The sequence below is a fragment of the Phascolarctos cinereus genome, unplaced genomic scaffold, assembly GCF_003287225.1.
Source record: "Phascolarctos cinereus isolate Bilbo 61053 unplaced genomic scaffold, phaCin_HiC Scaffold_4;HRSCAF=312, whole genome shotgun sequence".
Lineage (NCBI taxonomy): Eukaryota > Metazoa > Chordata > Mammalia > Diprotodontia > Phascolarctidae > Phascolarctos > Phascolarctos cinereus.
In genome coordinates, this window is record NW_027555847.1 from 263,147,069 (window position 1) to 263,162,187 (window position 15,119).

General features: G+C 42.4%; 1 protein-coding gene across 2 annotated transcripts in view; it reads left to right on the forward strand.

The window, feature by feature from the left end:
- Positions 1-9,099: 9,099 nt before the first annotated feature.
- The window catches only part of CLTA (clathrin light chain A), a 29,641-nt gene continuing 23,621 nt past the window's right edge, over positions 9,100-15,119 (forward strand). The window contains exon 1 of one of the 2 annotated variants that reach the window (XM_021004452.2): positions 9,100-9,549. In XM_021004452.2, coding sequence (XP_020860111.1) covers positions 9,318-9,549 — 232 coding nt within the window. In that variant the 5' untranslated portion in view covers positions 9,100-9,317. The remainder of the gene's footprint in view (positions 9,550-15,119) is intronic. The other variant, XM_021004454.2, reaches the window with a different exon arrangement.

The following is a 15,119-nucleotide window of genomic DNA, read 5'->3' on the forward strand; positions in this document are numbered from 1 at the left end:
AAAACCAACAAAAGAGAATAAAACCATTCTCTGTTGAGGTTTGTCCTTTATTTTATTCCCTCTGTGATTCTTAAAAACAATAGGATTCTGAAGGGACATTTGTCCTCTTTTTGCCCACTGTTCATGCTGTTCTGGAGCGTCTGACTCTTTGTGACTCCATTTAGGGTTTTCTTGGCAAAGACACTGGAGTGGTTTGCTATTTTCTTCCCCAGCTCATTTTACAGAAGAGGAAACTGAGGCAAACAGGGTTAAGTGACTTGCCTAGAGTCACACAGCTAGTCAGTATCTGAGGCCAGCTTTGATTTCAAGAAGATGAGTCTTCCTGACTTCAGGCCTAGCACTCTATCCACTGTGCTACCTAACTGCCCCTTCACCTTTTAGAATATAAGTATTTGATCATCATTTAGTCCTTTCTAATTGCTTAAATACATTTACCTTTCTAGTGCAGGAGGTGTCGTGGGCTATTTGTTTTGCCTACACAGGTAATGTGTCCACAGAGGTCTGCCTCAATGGCTCTCAGGAAGACAAGACCAAATATCTCTAGAATCTCTTCTCCCCATTCTTTTCCAAGGAGGATTTTGATTCTTGTCAGAAGGGGAAGAAGGCAGGGACCAGAAGCTGGCCGCTCTGTTTTCCTGGGAGAAGGGGGATACAGGGCTAGAATTATGTCTATCCACCTCCCTAAATATTGTTAGTCTAAAGGAAACAGTTTTTAGGTTCAAGCTGCTCTACTAATCATGATCTCTTAACGAGTGCCCTAAACTATATATCCCAGGCTTGACGCCTTTCACTCCAAATGTCAATTCCACAATAAAGACATGCAGTAAATAGCAAATAAACCCATTCGTATAAGTTAATAGCAAAACAAATCAGAAAAGGTGTCTATATGAGAGTAAACTAGGCAACACTAGATAAATGACCTCTGTCATTGGGAGAGAGATAACTCAACCAAAAAGAAAGCAAGTCTCAGATCTCACACAAAGAAAGATTTCCTAAACTGGGAATAGGAACGTGGTCAAGGTGTCAGCTTGTCTATATGTCAGCTGCTTCTTAGAGTCTTTCTTTCCCTTCAGGGACCCAAAGATAGACTGGAACCATGTTTTCTCTCTTGAAGCTAGAAGCCAAAAGACCAGGATCTCTCCTCTTTCAAGATCTGCCTCTCACATAGGCATAGAGCATTGAATAATCAATTTCTTTTTTTTCTTTTCTTTTTTTTTTTTTGCTGAGGCAATCAGGGTTAAGTGACTTGCCCAGGGCCACACAGCTAGAAAGTGTCAAGTATCTGAGGCCATATTTGAACTCAGGTCCTCATGACTCCAAGGCCGGAGCTCTAACTACTGTGTGTGCCACCTAGCTGCCCTGAATAATCAATTTCTAACATAAGAAAGTCTCATATAAAAGGGCTTTGAGGCATAGGTTACAAAATCATTAAGATGGTGGAGTAATCACAGAAGGCACAGAAACCTTAAATTAATGAATGAATGAATCACAGAATCTTAGGATCATAGCTTTAGAGCTGGAAGGGACTCAAGAAGTCTTCAAATCTATACCCTTCATTTATAAATGAGGAAACTGAGGCCCAGAGAGGTTAAAAAATTTGCCCTTAACAAACAGCTAATAAGCATCTAATATATGATTTGAACCCAGATCTTCCTGACTCTAAGTGCAGTGCTCTTATCTACTATACTGTTCTGCCTTTCTAGCTACCTACAACCAATTTACCTAGTAAACTAAGTATTAAGGAATTTTCCTATAACTTAATCACAATGTGTGTACAAGTCCTTAATTTTTAAAAGGTCATAAGGGGCAGCTAGGTGGCGCAGTGGATAGAGCACAGGCCCTGGATTCAGGAGGACCTGAGTTCAAATTCAGCCTCAGACACGTACTAGCTGTGTGACCCTGGGCAAGTCACTTAACCCCCATTGTCCAACCAAAAAATAAAATAAAGTAAAGCAAAAAAAAAAAAAGCTCATAGGACTTTGGGCTATTGGATAAAAGGCAGATGACAAGATATGGGAAGTACTTTGTGATTGGTTGAGAAGTTCAAATTATACCTCATGGTCTATTTATAAAAACAAGAAGTCAGTTCAGCAATAAGCCAGTCAAGTGATGGATTAGCCTAGTAGTCGTAAAGGATTCCAAGTTCAGAGAACACTGCTCTGGGGAAGTGGGAAGGGAAGAAAAGAGTTTCTCTTTTGCTCTCCTCTCACTACTCCCACAAATGACCATGTTATTGAAGAAACTCAACCAATAAGAGGAAAGATATCCATTTTGGAATAGAGAAATACCAAGGGTAAATAGGTCTCCCCCAAAAAGAATAAGCTATACACCTTTTCTTCTACCTCCTGTCTTGGAGGAGATAAGCTCCTGGGTAGACATTGTAAGGGAACTTAAGGGGAAAGGCAGCTGCCCTGTCTCACAGCCCCCCCCACTCCCTTATGTAAGCTGTGAGTATATGGCACTCAATATGTCTATTATGTTTCTATTATTTCCTGACCTTAGGCAGTAACTTGTGACAGAACTGACTGACCAGGTTACGATTTTGTGAAATGAAAAGGGTCAAACTTCCTGAAGGTCTAGTCAGTATCTGAAGTATTCTCCACTGGAACAATGTTGGCAAATAGTAGTGTCTGCACTGGGAGTGGAGACATACACCAAGGAAAGGAAACTTCAAGGAAATAAAGCACAGTCCCTTACAGCAAGAGGACAGAGTCAGCCATTGTCTACATGAGGGTATTAACCTTTGAAGCCCAGTGGAGAGCTACACTCAAGGAAAAATTCATAAGGATTCAATGAAGGGAGAAAAGGACTTCCAGGGCCAAGAGTTAAGAGGTACCCCTTTGCCATACATTTTCTCTAAATATATTCTTCATTACATTTGTTCTTTAATTTCCCCAAGGACTTGGCGTGAATAAGGGGGGAGTGCACCACTGGTTTGGGGGGGGGATGCTTTGTATCAACTGTTCTTACTAGTCTGCCTTAGTAATATCTTTTATAAAAGGTAATTGAGATTACTGGCTTTTAATTAATAGGGAGCACATTGGTGTGGGCTCCTAAGTAACAGTACTAGAAACCTCGTTTCCCCTCAGAACTCAGATGACTAGTAATCAGCCACTCTATAGGGACCCAGCCTGCCAACTCAAGTGGGATTTGATAATACAGTACCCCTGGAGTGGATGCTATGTCAAAGCACACTTGTCTCCTGTGTTTTTGTTTCAAAGGTTTTACCCAGCTCTGCTCTTTTCATCATGAATATTTTTTTCCCCTGTAGGATAATCAGGTTTATAGGCTGCTATTCTTATAAACCTTTTTATTTTGCCTTTTGGTATACTGTATTCCAATATTTCTTTTCCTGTTAAATCATTGCCATGTGTGATTCTGGTTTGTTTGTTTGGTACTTGAATTTTTTTTTTTTGAATTTTGGACTGCTGGCAGTTTTTCTTCCACTGAAAGGCTCTGGATGTGGGCCATGAGATTCCTGGATGTCATACAGTTTAGGAGTTTCTTTCAGGTGACTGGTAGAATCCTACTACTTTGCTTTCTGGTTATAATAGACCTGAGCAGTATTATTTTATGATATCTTGAAATATGGCAACTAAGTTTTTGTTTGGTCATGGTTTTCAGGAAATCTAGTGGTTCTTAAATTCTCTCTCAACTAATTTTCCAGTGTATGTGTATACACGTATATACATACATTTTATACATATACATACACACACACATACATTAGATATTCCAATTTTTCAATCTTTTGACTTTGTCCTCCTAATTGTTTTCATCTCATTTGCCACTGAGTTTCTATTTGCTGTATTCTGTTTCCCTGGGAGTTCACTGTTTGGTTCACATTTTCCATTTTCAGGTCTAAGCCATTTGTTTTCATTCCAATTTTTTCCTCAAGGGCTCTAATTTTTTTTTTAATCCTTTGCCTCATTTCTACCATCTATTCTTGGAAACCTTGTAGCTAAGCCATTCTTTTTTTCTGGGTTTCTACCTGTATTTTTTTGTGGAATTTTATTTTACTTATTGGGCTTCTCTTAAACCATAGTATTACATCAGTGTATTAGGTTTGTTTTTGTTTCTTTTGTGGGGGGAGGTTGGGGACGGGGGATTCTGTTTGCTCATGCCTCCAGCCTCAGCTCCTGACTGTGACTTTGTACCCAGGTCAGTCAGATTCTGTCGCTTTGATCTCACTGCTTCTGCAGTCTGGATGGTGTTGCCACTGCTCTGCCCCAGTTGGGATAGCTGATTCCTGGTCCCCCTCCCTGCTGTCTTCCACAGCCTTAGCAGGGGAACAGGGAGCTAGGCCCGGAGCTAGGCCCAGAGCTAGGACAAGGCAACACTCCCCTTTGCTTCAGTCTCTGGCTTCTGCTTCCAGTTCCTGCTGGCCCCAACACTGATCCTGGCCTTGGCCCTATCTTTATTTTCTCCTGGAATCACCAGGTAGAAGCTAGCTTTGTTCTCTGTTGCAACTCTGATGGGCTCCAACTGTATATTAGAGATCATGATTTTGCCTTTCCCTGGAGAGTTCCTGGGCTCCTCAGACTGGATTTCTTCTCTGCTCATCTCCTAAGAGGGCTTTGTCTCCTATTCCAGCTCCAGCAGGCTACTGGCTATTAGACTAGTGTCAGTCCTAATGGAGGGCCCTTAGCTATGTCCAATCACTGCCAGGTTCCTCGGCCCCTTCACCACACTAAGAGACATTTCCACTCCTGTTGGGAGCCAGCTTTATTCTCTGCTGGAACTCCAACAGTTTGGGGCTGAGATCTCACAGTCTAATGGCCCTTTGTACTGGAGATTCTGTTGCCTTTGGCATACTCCTTGCCTCTTTTGTAATTACTTTGGTCCCTTGTCTGGTCAAGAATTCATCTCCTACCTTAAAAACTCAAACACTTTAGGATAAACTTTAGCATCATTATCATCATGCATCCCTCAGTACACAATGAAAAAAAGCTTCATAAGAATCAGCTATTTCCCAATGCTTGGGTAATTCTTGGCCTCTCTGCATGGTTAACAGCTAGGTGGCACAGTGGATAGAGTGCTAAGCCTGGGGTCAGGAAGATTCATCTTCCTGTGTACAAATCCAGCCTCAGACACTTACCAGCTGTGTGACCCTGAGCAAGTCACTTAACTCCATTTGTCTTAGTTTCCTCATCTATAGAATGAACTGGAGAAGGAAATGTCAAACCACTCCAGGATCTTTGCCAAGAAAACCCTAAATGGGGTCACGAAGAGTCAGACACGATTGAACAACATCAAACAACTGCACTGTAGTGAAAGGAGAGGGGAGAGTTTGTAAAGAAAGCAGCAAAGAGCTTTAGTCTGTGAACTGATTCAGAGGACCCTAAAAGCCCCTTATTGATTCTCCTCCTTTTCCATAGCACCCACTTTAAATCTAGCAACAAACACTAAGCCCACCACATGAAACTCAAATACTAGAAAACTAGTCTAAACTAAAAGGCTAGAAAAGGGAGAGGGTTATAGGGACTTTCACACTGAATGCCACAGTTTATTTCATCATGTCTGCTTTGTGGCTTCCATACCTTTCTTCTTATTTTAAGTAAGGACACATTTGCTTTTTAGAATTTTGTGATTACAAGTGTTATCTAGCTTTTGTGGAATGTAAACACGAACCAGTATTGTTTGCTATAGAATATATACCCCTATCCACATTTATATTCATAATTGGGACCTTTTACCCTGTTAGGATTTCTGGGTATAGGGAGTTCATTTTCTTCCTCAATAAAATCTGAGTCAGTACTCAAGTGTAGAATCACAGAGGAAAAAAGTTATAAAAGTACTCCGCTAGAGGCCTTTGATCCTTGCTGGAAACAACCCAAGTCCATTCTCCTGGAATTTACCATGTGATTTAGAGGTAACTCAATGGGAGGAGCCTCCGGCCCATATAATTAACAGGCTACTGTCCTGTACACCCGAGCAGTTTTAATTGTTTCTCACTTTCTTTTGCTTTTACCCTAAAACCAGCTTCAGTCTCCCTCCTTTTCAGCTCTTATTATATGTCATAAAGAAATGTCCACCTTCCCAAACAGCCTCATAGCAACTGGGATCATGGATGAGATCTTCCCCATCCCCCCTCATTAGCTGAATTTTGAATAAAACTGGGAGACATTCTAATCTTATATTCTATATTCTAAATGTTGATTGATTGATTGATTATTCCCCTCAACCAATACTATGCTCAAGGAACCCAAAACATAGATGTAGAATGGAGATTTAACAAAATATCTTGACCCTCATCAGTCATCATCCTGGGATACAACACTCCCTATCCCACACACCCCCAAAAAAAAGAAAAGAAAGGAGCATCTGCAACACATGTCAGAGATGGATTTTTTTTTTTGAGACTGGGTCTCCCTATCTTGTCCAGGCAGGATGTGCAGTGACCTCATAGTCTGATCCCACTGCTGATTTATTCCATTTCTGATCTGGGTAGGGCCCCTTGTTAGGCAATCTGCTCCTGGGGGGGCAGATGCCCGACTTAGTGTGGACACCTGATCGGCTTAGTCCACTGCAGCTCAGAACTCCTGGGCTCAAGTGATCAACCAGCCTTACCCTTATACAAGCCTTACTTTCTCTGGGAGTGGGATTACAGGTATGTACCTTCCCACTTGACTAACTTTTCTTATATGGAAAAAGGAAAGCTGGAAAGCCATCTTGGGACCAGCTTCATACCATACCAGCTCCCCAGTCTGGATGCATATTTGGAGGACCATAGCATACCAGTCTGGACTCCAGTCAGCTGCAAAGAATATCCTTTAATAAATCTTTTTTAGACATGTAAGTCATATGTGAGCTCTGTCCTTTTCCCTGCAGTGTTACCAAGTAATCACTCACCTGGAGAGGTCTTTGCTGACAAATCTAAGCACTCACACTCAGTTTTCAGCTGCTGTCAGCAGACTTAATTTGGTCCCTAGAATTTTTTCTTTCAAAGTTAAAAGCAACCTCATAATTGAAAAGCTTTAGGACCACTGGACTAGGTAATCACTAAGGACTTGTCCATCTAGCAGTCTATAATTCTATGGTCTTTTGGGGACTTGTGGTTAATTTATTAGGAAAGCAAATACTTCAGTGTGGAAACTTCTTCCACTAGATACAGATAGCAACTCTTCTGTAAATTATAGTTTTAGAGGATAGCCTAGGGAACTGAAAGGTTGTGACTTGCCCAGGGACACATATGTGTAATGGACCAGACTTAAAACCAAGTCTTGGGCAGCTAGGTCTTGATAGAGCATGGGCCCTGGAGTCAGGAGGACCTGAGTTCAAATCTGGCTTCAGACACTTACTAGCTATGGGACCCTGGGCAAGTCACTTAACCCCCATGACTCCCCCCAACAAAAAAACCCCCAACAAAACAAACCAAAAAACAAGTCTTACTAACTTCAAGGTTGGTCTTCCATCCCCTAAGCCTTGCTAACACTCATTCTATGACTGAAACAATTTTTAAATAAAATAAGGCTACTGAAAGTGCCTTCGGTCATTAAATCAATCATTCAACACACATTTTTAAAATAACTATATCCAATTCACTGTGCTGGGTGGAGATGGGGGTGGGGAGAGGTACAAAGAAAAAAATAAGGCATTAACAACAATCTAGCTTTTAACCACAGTAGCTTCTTTTGCAGTTGTAGGAAATATATTCTCTTCCTTTGAACTAATTTCTTCTAAGTTAGCAAAATGAGAACTGAGAAGTCAGGAAACCTCATCATTTTCTGTGAATCTGTAAGTAAACAGGAAGAGACAGGAGGCTGAATTAGCTATATAATCTAACGTTTTAGCTGCATACTCACATTTGAAATTTTTTGTTACCTAGTATGAAATAGTTCATAGATGTAGAATGGGAAGAGACCACAGACATCATCTTATCCAACATTCCTTATTTTACAGGTTAGGAAACTGTACCTGTAAAATTAAGTACCTGGCCCAAGTTCACAACCCTAGAAGAAACAGAGCCAGGATCTGAAGTCAGGTACTGACTTCACATCCAGTGCTTTCCCCACTCCCCCTCCCTATTTAAAATACACACTTCAGATGTTTAATAAAACTGGCCAAAAATATCTACATCTCCGTTTTGTTAAAATACTGTCAAAGAAAAACATCAAAAATATTTCAGCTTATAGTCTCAAATAAGACAATGTAAACAGCCTCTGTTTAACAAACTTAGGCTCGATATGAAAAGACCTTTCCAACAATTAGAGCTGACTAAAAAATGGAGAGAGTGATCATAAAGATAATGGACAGCCACTGGTCAAGAATTGTGCTTTGAGTAGGGACTGGACTAAATGACCACTAAAGTCCTTCCAACCCCAAAATTCCATGCACCGGCCCTGGATTCAGGAAGACCTGAGTTCTCAAATCTGAGTTCAGACACTTGACACTTCCTAGCTGTGTGACCCTAGGCAAGTCACTTCACCCCACTGCCTCGCGGAGAAAAAAAAAAGAATAGTCCCTCCCCCTCCCCCACCCCCCAGTTCACTAATTCAGATATTGGAGAGCACAGAAAACAGTTCAATGTAGTACAAACAGATCAATATGTCAACCTTTGCATCACCTTACAAGATACTAGATTTAAAGTTGACAGGAACCCTAGAGGCACCTCTTCTCTTGCCCCTGGTCACAATGATTACGTGTCAGAGGCAGCATTTGAACTACGGTCCTCGGAGTCCAAATCCGGCGCTCTTTCCAGTAATGTGACATTCTGGAACAAGAGCCAGTGGGCTATTGCTGTATTGTGTTGTGTGTCGTATCGCTGTGCTATGTGTTGTTTTTGTTTTGGGAAGGTGTGGTGGAAGGAAAAAGGACCGGGCGAGATGCAGGGGAAAACTGGCGAAAATGAATAAGTAAAGTGATCCCTGAGCGTCTGAAAACATACCAGCCGTTCGCGAAACTGACGCGAAGCCTCCCGCGCAGGCACTTAATAACTCCCCAGCGCTTCCCGGGAAATTCACAATCACGTGCCAGGCCCTTTCCGCCTCCTTCTGGGACTTCCCCATCGGGGTTCGCTATTTTGATTGGTCTCGTCTCTGGCCCCACCCTCGGCTCTTAGAGTCACGAGTTTTCCCAGGGCCCGCCCCCGCTTCCCTGCCGATTGGGCCTCGGCTCGGAGCAACGAGGCGGCCGATTGGCAGACCCTCCTTCTCCCCCTACTCCCTTCACCTTGTAGGGGCGGGGTTTCCGCTTCCGCCCCTCGCCCCCCACTACCACCAGCACCGCTACCACTATAGTGGCCGCTGACCTCCGTCCCTGACTGCCTTCTCTCCCCCGGTCTTGCTCCCTGCCCGTCCGCTCCGGCCCTCTGCGCCATGGCTGAGGTAGACCCGTTTGGTGCGGCCGCCGCCCCGGCTCCTGCCCCGGGAGGTCCCGCAGTGGGTAACGGGGTGGCGAGCGGCGGCAGCAGCGAGGAAGATCCGGCCGCGGCCTTCCTAGCCCAGCAGGAGAGCGAGATCGCGGGTATCGAGAACGACGAGGGCTTCAGCATCCTTGACAGCGGCAGTGTGCCCGCCTCCCTGCAAGGGGAGCCCCCCGGGGGCCCGGGTAAGAGCCGGGGCCGGCCCGCCTAAGGAGGGGGCTGCCTGTCCCGGCCGGGTTTCAACCCCTTTCGCCTCCCCGTGCTCCAGGCGGGCGGGGGAAGGGAGGGGAGCGATCGGGGAGCGCCCGTCCCGGGCCGGGCCGAGGCTGGTACGGGCGAGGAGAGGAGAGAAGGCCGGGGCACGAGAAACCGAGGGAGGCAGGCATACAAACCCATGCCAGCCTGGCATAGCCCTCGCAGGGGAGGAGGTTCCTGCCCCGTGCTAACTAAGGAGAATTTCGTGGTGAGCTGGCCACAGGGTTTTGAGGAAGGTGGCATTGTGTTAGCAGGAAATGACAAAAATAGGTTGGGCTGAACCGGGGTGTAGCTGAGAGATGAGGTTAATATCAAGGGGTTGGAGGGGATGTTTAGTGCATTTGGAGCCGTGAAACCCGAGTTTCATAGAGCTAGAAAGGACAATGGTGATTTTGTCCATTTTCCCTCACGAGGGAATTAAAATCCAGAGAAGCTGTGACCTGCTCAAAGTTATGCAGCTGGTTACTAGAGGAGCCAGGACGAAGAAATAAAGGCTTTTGACTCGGAGTCCAGTGCTACTTCTATTCTAATTTTTGAATGATCAGTCGAAAAGACAATTTCATCTGTTCACCAAGGGAAGAGACTAGGCAGGAGGATATTATGTTGTTGAGCTTAAGTAGCCTGTTAGCACCCAGGATGTGAAAAGAACAAGGAAGATTGCCTCCAGCATTTTTGGTAGGTCTTCTTAGGCAAATTGTATGACAAGATGTGTTCAGGAAGGTTGTGTAGAGGAGTTTAAAACAGCATCTTGGAAAATGCAGTTTTTCAAGGAACCCAGTTAATTTCCATAAACATTCAGTGCCTACTTTGTGAAAAGCACTGCACAGGTAGTGATAACAAAATTTTACCTTCATGGATCTCATAGTCCAATAAGTCCAATAAGAAACTTACGGGGATAAACTACAATAGGGAAGTTCTAGAGAAGTCTAAAAATGTTTTGAGGATTGGGGATTCCTGACACCCACGTTCTCAACCTGGGAGCCATCTGATTTTTTTTCTTACCCTTTTTCTCATCTGGTTTTCAGATCCTATCTATTTTAGCTCCTTAACATTTCTTCACCATTCTCTCTTCGATCATTGATAACCCATCACATTTACTTAGACTGTTGCAATAGCTATCTACTTGGAACCCCTGTATCCAACCTCTGCTTTCTGCACAGAGCTTCAGACATAGGGAAAGACAGTGCAACAAACATTTTAACAAGCATTTGCTATCTGCCAAGCGCTCTTCTAAGCACTGAAGATACAAATATACGCAAAAAGACAGTCATTGTTCTCAAAGATCTTACATTTTAATGGGAGAAGACAATACAAAAGGGTAGAGGAAAGTGAACAGAAACACAGCTGAGTTTGAGTATGATATCAAAGACATCAGAGTCGGAAGCAAATCCAGGAGGGAGATGGAAGTGTGGCCAGCCTGGGTTCATTGCCAAAATTGGAGTCCTAGGAAGAACTCACTCATGAAAGTAGGATAACAAAGCTGTGTGCTAGGTGCTGAGATCAAAAGTAGAAATTGACAGTTGAGAAACTTGCTTTCCACTGGGGATTGAAAATTGTAAGCAAATAAATAGAAAGTACTGTAATTTAAATGAGACCCACTGATGCTGAACCTTGAAGGAAAATTAGCCTCTGAGAGAAAGGAATGGAAAGTACATCCCATGCATAGGGGACTGTTTGTGAAAATGCATGGAGGCAGGAGATGAGTTGAGTTCAGGAAAGAGCTAGTAGATCAGTTTGGAATATAAAATGCATTAAGTAGAAAAGTATGAAACATGACTGGAAAAGTAGATTAGAACAAGATTGTAGAGAGCCTTAAATATAAAAATGAGGAGTTTGTGTTTTACCTTAGATGCAAGGAAGAACTGAACGATTTTGAGCAGAAGGAGTTAATGTGATCAAAGACCTGTTTCTTTGGAAAACTTACTTGGAGGATTGATTGGAGTGCCCAGACCCTGAAAGCAGAACAGCCGTCTTTTCAAGGAAGTTTGTCTACCAGAAGTTCCCAGTACCTATGACATCATAGTTCCATTTCCCCTCCCCCTACTTCCCCCAATGCAAAAGGTGAGGATCTCAGTGTTAGTAGAGGGGAGGGAGCAGATGCAACCTGACAACTGACTGAATGGGATTAAGGAGCCAGAGTACTTGAGGATGAGTCTGAGGTTTAAGTCCTGGACTAATGGGAAAACTGTGATACATTCAAAAGAAATAGGGAAGTTAAGAATTCTATTTTGGACATCTAGCAGATTATTAATTAACAATGTATGCTAGGCATTCAGGATATTAAGGGCAGATACATAGATTTGGGAGTCACTTGCACAGAAATTATGTTTGAACCTTTAGAAGCTGATGACACTTCCAGGGGATGGAATATAGAGACAGAAGAGGGGCCACGACAAAGCCCTGGGGAGCATTCATGCTGAGAAGAGTGGTTTTAGATGATGATCCAGCAAAGGATACCAAGGATTAGTTGGCTAAGTAGGCAGAGAACCAGGAGAGGGCAGTGGAAGCTAAGAGAAGGAGGGGTTGACTGTTCTGGTCTACAGTAAGGTCAAGGAGCATGAGGACTGATAAAAGGCTATCAAATTTAGCAGTTAAGTGATGGTTGTTAATTTTTGGAGTATAGTTGTAGAGTTAGCTTTCAGAGAGTAGGTGTGTGGTGAGGTTGGAAGCCATATTATAATGGGTTGAAAAGTTAATGAATGACTTGACCTCTCCCAAAGATACTTATTAAGTCTGTGTGTTATCAGATTAGGGTGCTGGGGATTTGATGACAAAAAATGAAACAATCCTTGCCCTTGAGGAGCTTAAATTATACCAGGGGAGACATACTGTAATATATACAAAATGAATATGCAGTGAATTTTAGAGGGGTAGGTGACTGGGGGAACTCAAAGGATTCATGTAGAATAGGGATTCTTAACTATTTTTGCACCCTTTTGGTGAAATTTATGGACCTCTTCTCAATTATGTTTTTAAGAGCATAAAATAAAACACAGAAGATTACGAAGGAGAACAATTAAATTGAAATACAATTATCACTATTTTAAAAAACAAGTTAACATACCCCAGGTTAATAATCTGTGCTGTTAAAAGTGTTACTTGAACAGATTTTGAAAGAAAAGGCTTTGTGAGGAGCAGAGGGTTCTGTGCTGAGACTTGGTTAATACTCATCATTGGTGTTCACTGAAGAAGTAGATGGGCAACTAGGTGTCAAAGTGGATAGAGTTCTGGGCCTGGACTCAAGAAAACTCATCTTCCTGAGTTCAGATCTGACCTCAGACACTTACTAGCTTATGTGAGCCTGGGCAAGTCACTTAACACTATTTGCTTCAGTTTCCTCATCTGTAAAATGAACTGGAGAAGGAAATGGCAAACCACTCCAGTTTCTTTACTAAGAAAACCCCAAATGGGGTTATGAAGAGTTGGACACAACTGAAAAATGCCTGAACAGAAGAGCTAGATAAGGATTATTCCTTTTCCCAACAGGAAAAAAAGGCAGGAAATGACCGGGAAGGTTTGTTATCTTATAGGAGGAGGTTAGTTTTAGGAAGTAGGTTGTCAACAGAATTAAAGGAGGTTGATGAAAAATTTTCAGCTAGCAACAATTAGAGTTGAGTGATAGAAGATACAGTGAGATAGCTGGTGGTTAAAGAGGGAGTAAGTGCCAAATTCTAGGACACTTGAGCAACGTGATGGAGGACTAAACCTCTGCAAAACAGAAAATGTGTCCTAAAGATAACTTCCACTGTCTCCGTGACCTAGAACACCCAGGAACTAAAAATAGGTTTTAAAAAAAAAAAAACCTCCTGCCCAAACTCATGAACTAGCTGATGGTCATTGACCCTTAATTCACTCAGCACCCCTTCGCTACCTCTCACCCTTCATCCATCTATGCTAGCAGTAAGTGCCAAGATGAGGAAATGTGGGTTATTGATTTGAGAAGCCTTTGATTTGAAGGAAGGCCTTCTTTCACCATATAAAGGATGCTTAGTTAGGATTATTGTGCTGGAAGGGACCTCAGAAGTCTTCATTCCAGCATAGGAAACTAAGGCTCAGAAAGACTAAAGCAAGAAGGAATAGACCTTGGAGTCAAACCTGTGACTCCTGATCCAGTGCTTTGGGCTACCCCAAGTAATGGTGAAGGAAAATTGTGAAGGCTAGGGAGTTGTGAAAAGACAGAGGAGATGATGTCTGTCACTTGCAGAACTTTAACTGTGTTTATTGGTTGCCTTGTTTGTTGAGTCTCAGAGCTGATCTCTGAACAGTTTCCTATTATGGTGTCTGGTGATTAGTGTGTGTTGTTAGAACACAATGCTTTTAAGCCCAGGGTTCCAGACTGTTTCTGTGAGGTCCCGAGCACCTCTACCTTGACAAGCTTTCCCAAATGTGTTCTTGTCTAATTTTAAGAGGGACTAAATAAGAGTGTGTTGATGGATCAGTACTATATGTGCTCATCCTCACTACTTAGTAAACAGCTCAAAGTATGATTTTAGGCCTTTGTGTATGTGGGATATACACATTTTTCATTTACTAGATGATTCAGCATGTGTTGGAGTGCTGTGAAAAGTTTGGTATGGTATTGTGGATGTTCTTAGACTAGTAAGCATTAACTATTAGCATATATTCACTGGAATGTAATATAAGAGCTAAACCAAATTTCCAGTTTGAATTTTTTTTTTTAAAGAATGCCTAAGGCAGGGCAGCTAGATGGCATAGTGGATAGAGCTTCGGCCTTGGAGTCAGGAGGACCTGAGTTCAAATCCTGCCTCAGACACTTGACACTATGTGTATGACCCCTGAGCAAGTCACTTAACCCTGATTGCCTCATCAAGAAGCAAAAACAAAACAAAAAAAGAATGCGTAAGGCAGAATTGAAAAGGTTCAGCAAAACAAGTTTCCAGTTATTATGGTTTGAGAAATAGGAACTTTTAGGTTGATGTTCTGTAGTCAAAGAGCAGAGAAGCAGAAGAATGATTTTTAATGAGTATTTGAAGGGTGGCTTTTGTTAATTTCTGCCTTTTCAAAAAAAAACTACCTAGAGGAAATTGATTTGAATTGTATCAAGTGAGAAAGTTGAACAGCATTGGAATAAACATCTTGGAGGTGCCCTAAGAGAGTTCAGGTTCCTTTGAAGCCTTAGCACTGTTTCCTTCTTTGTGCTTATACTCTAAGCAGTATGTTCATGATCCTAAAAAAGTCATTCTTCAGTAAGTTAAGAATGATGTGAATTTGCTTGTGATAATAGAGATAAATCTGCATCACAGAACTGCATTTTTTTCTGTCTCTTGAACATGTCATAATCTCTATTCTCAGAAAAGTCTTTCCTAGAATACTTAATAAACAAAGTAGACCCAGTTCCTTTTTACAATTGCTCTGGTTTGCTGTTGTTTTCTCCTATAGAAGGTGGTAGAGTCAGCCAGTGTAATTCTGAGTAGTTGCTAAGAATCAGATGTAATACTTATTTGATTCAACTTTTGACCTTGAGTTTTTAAATGAAATG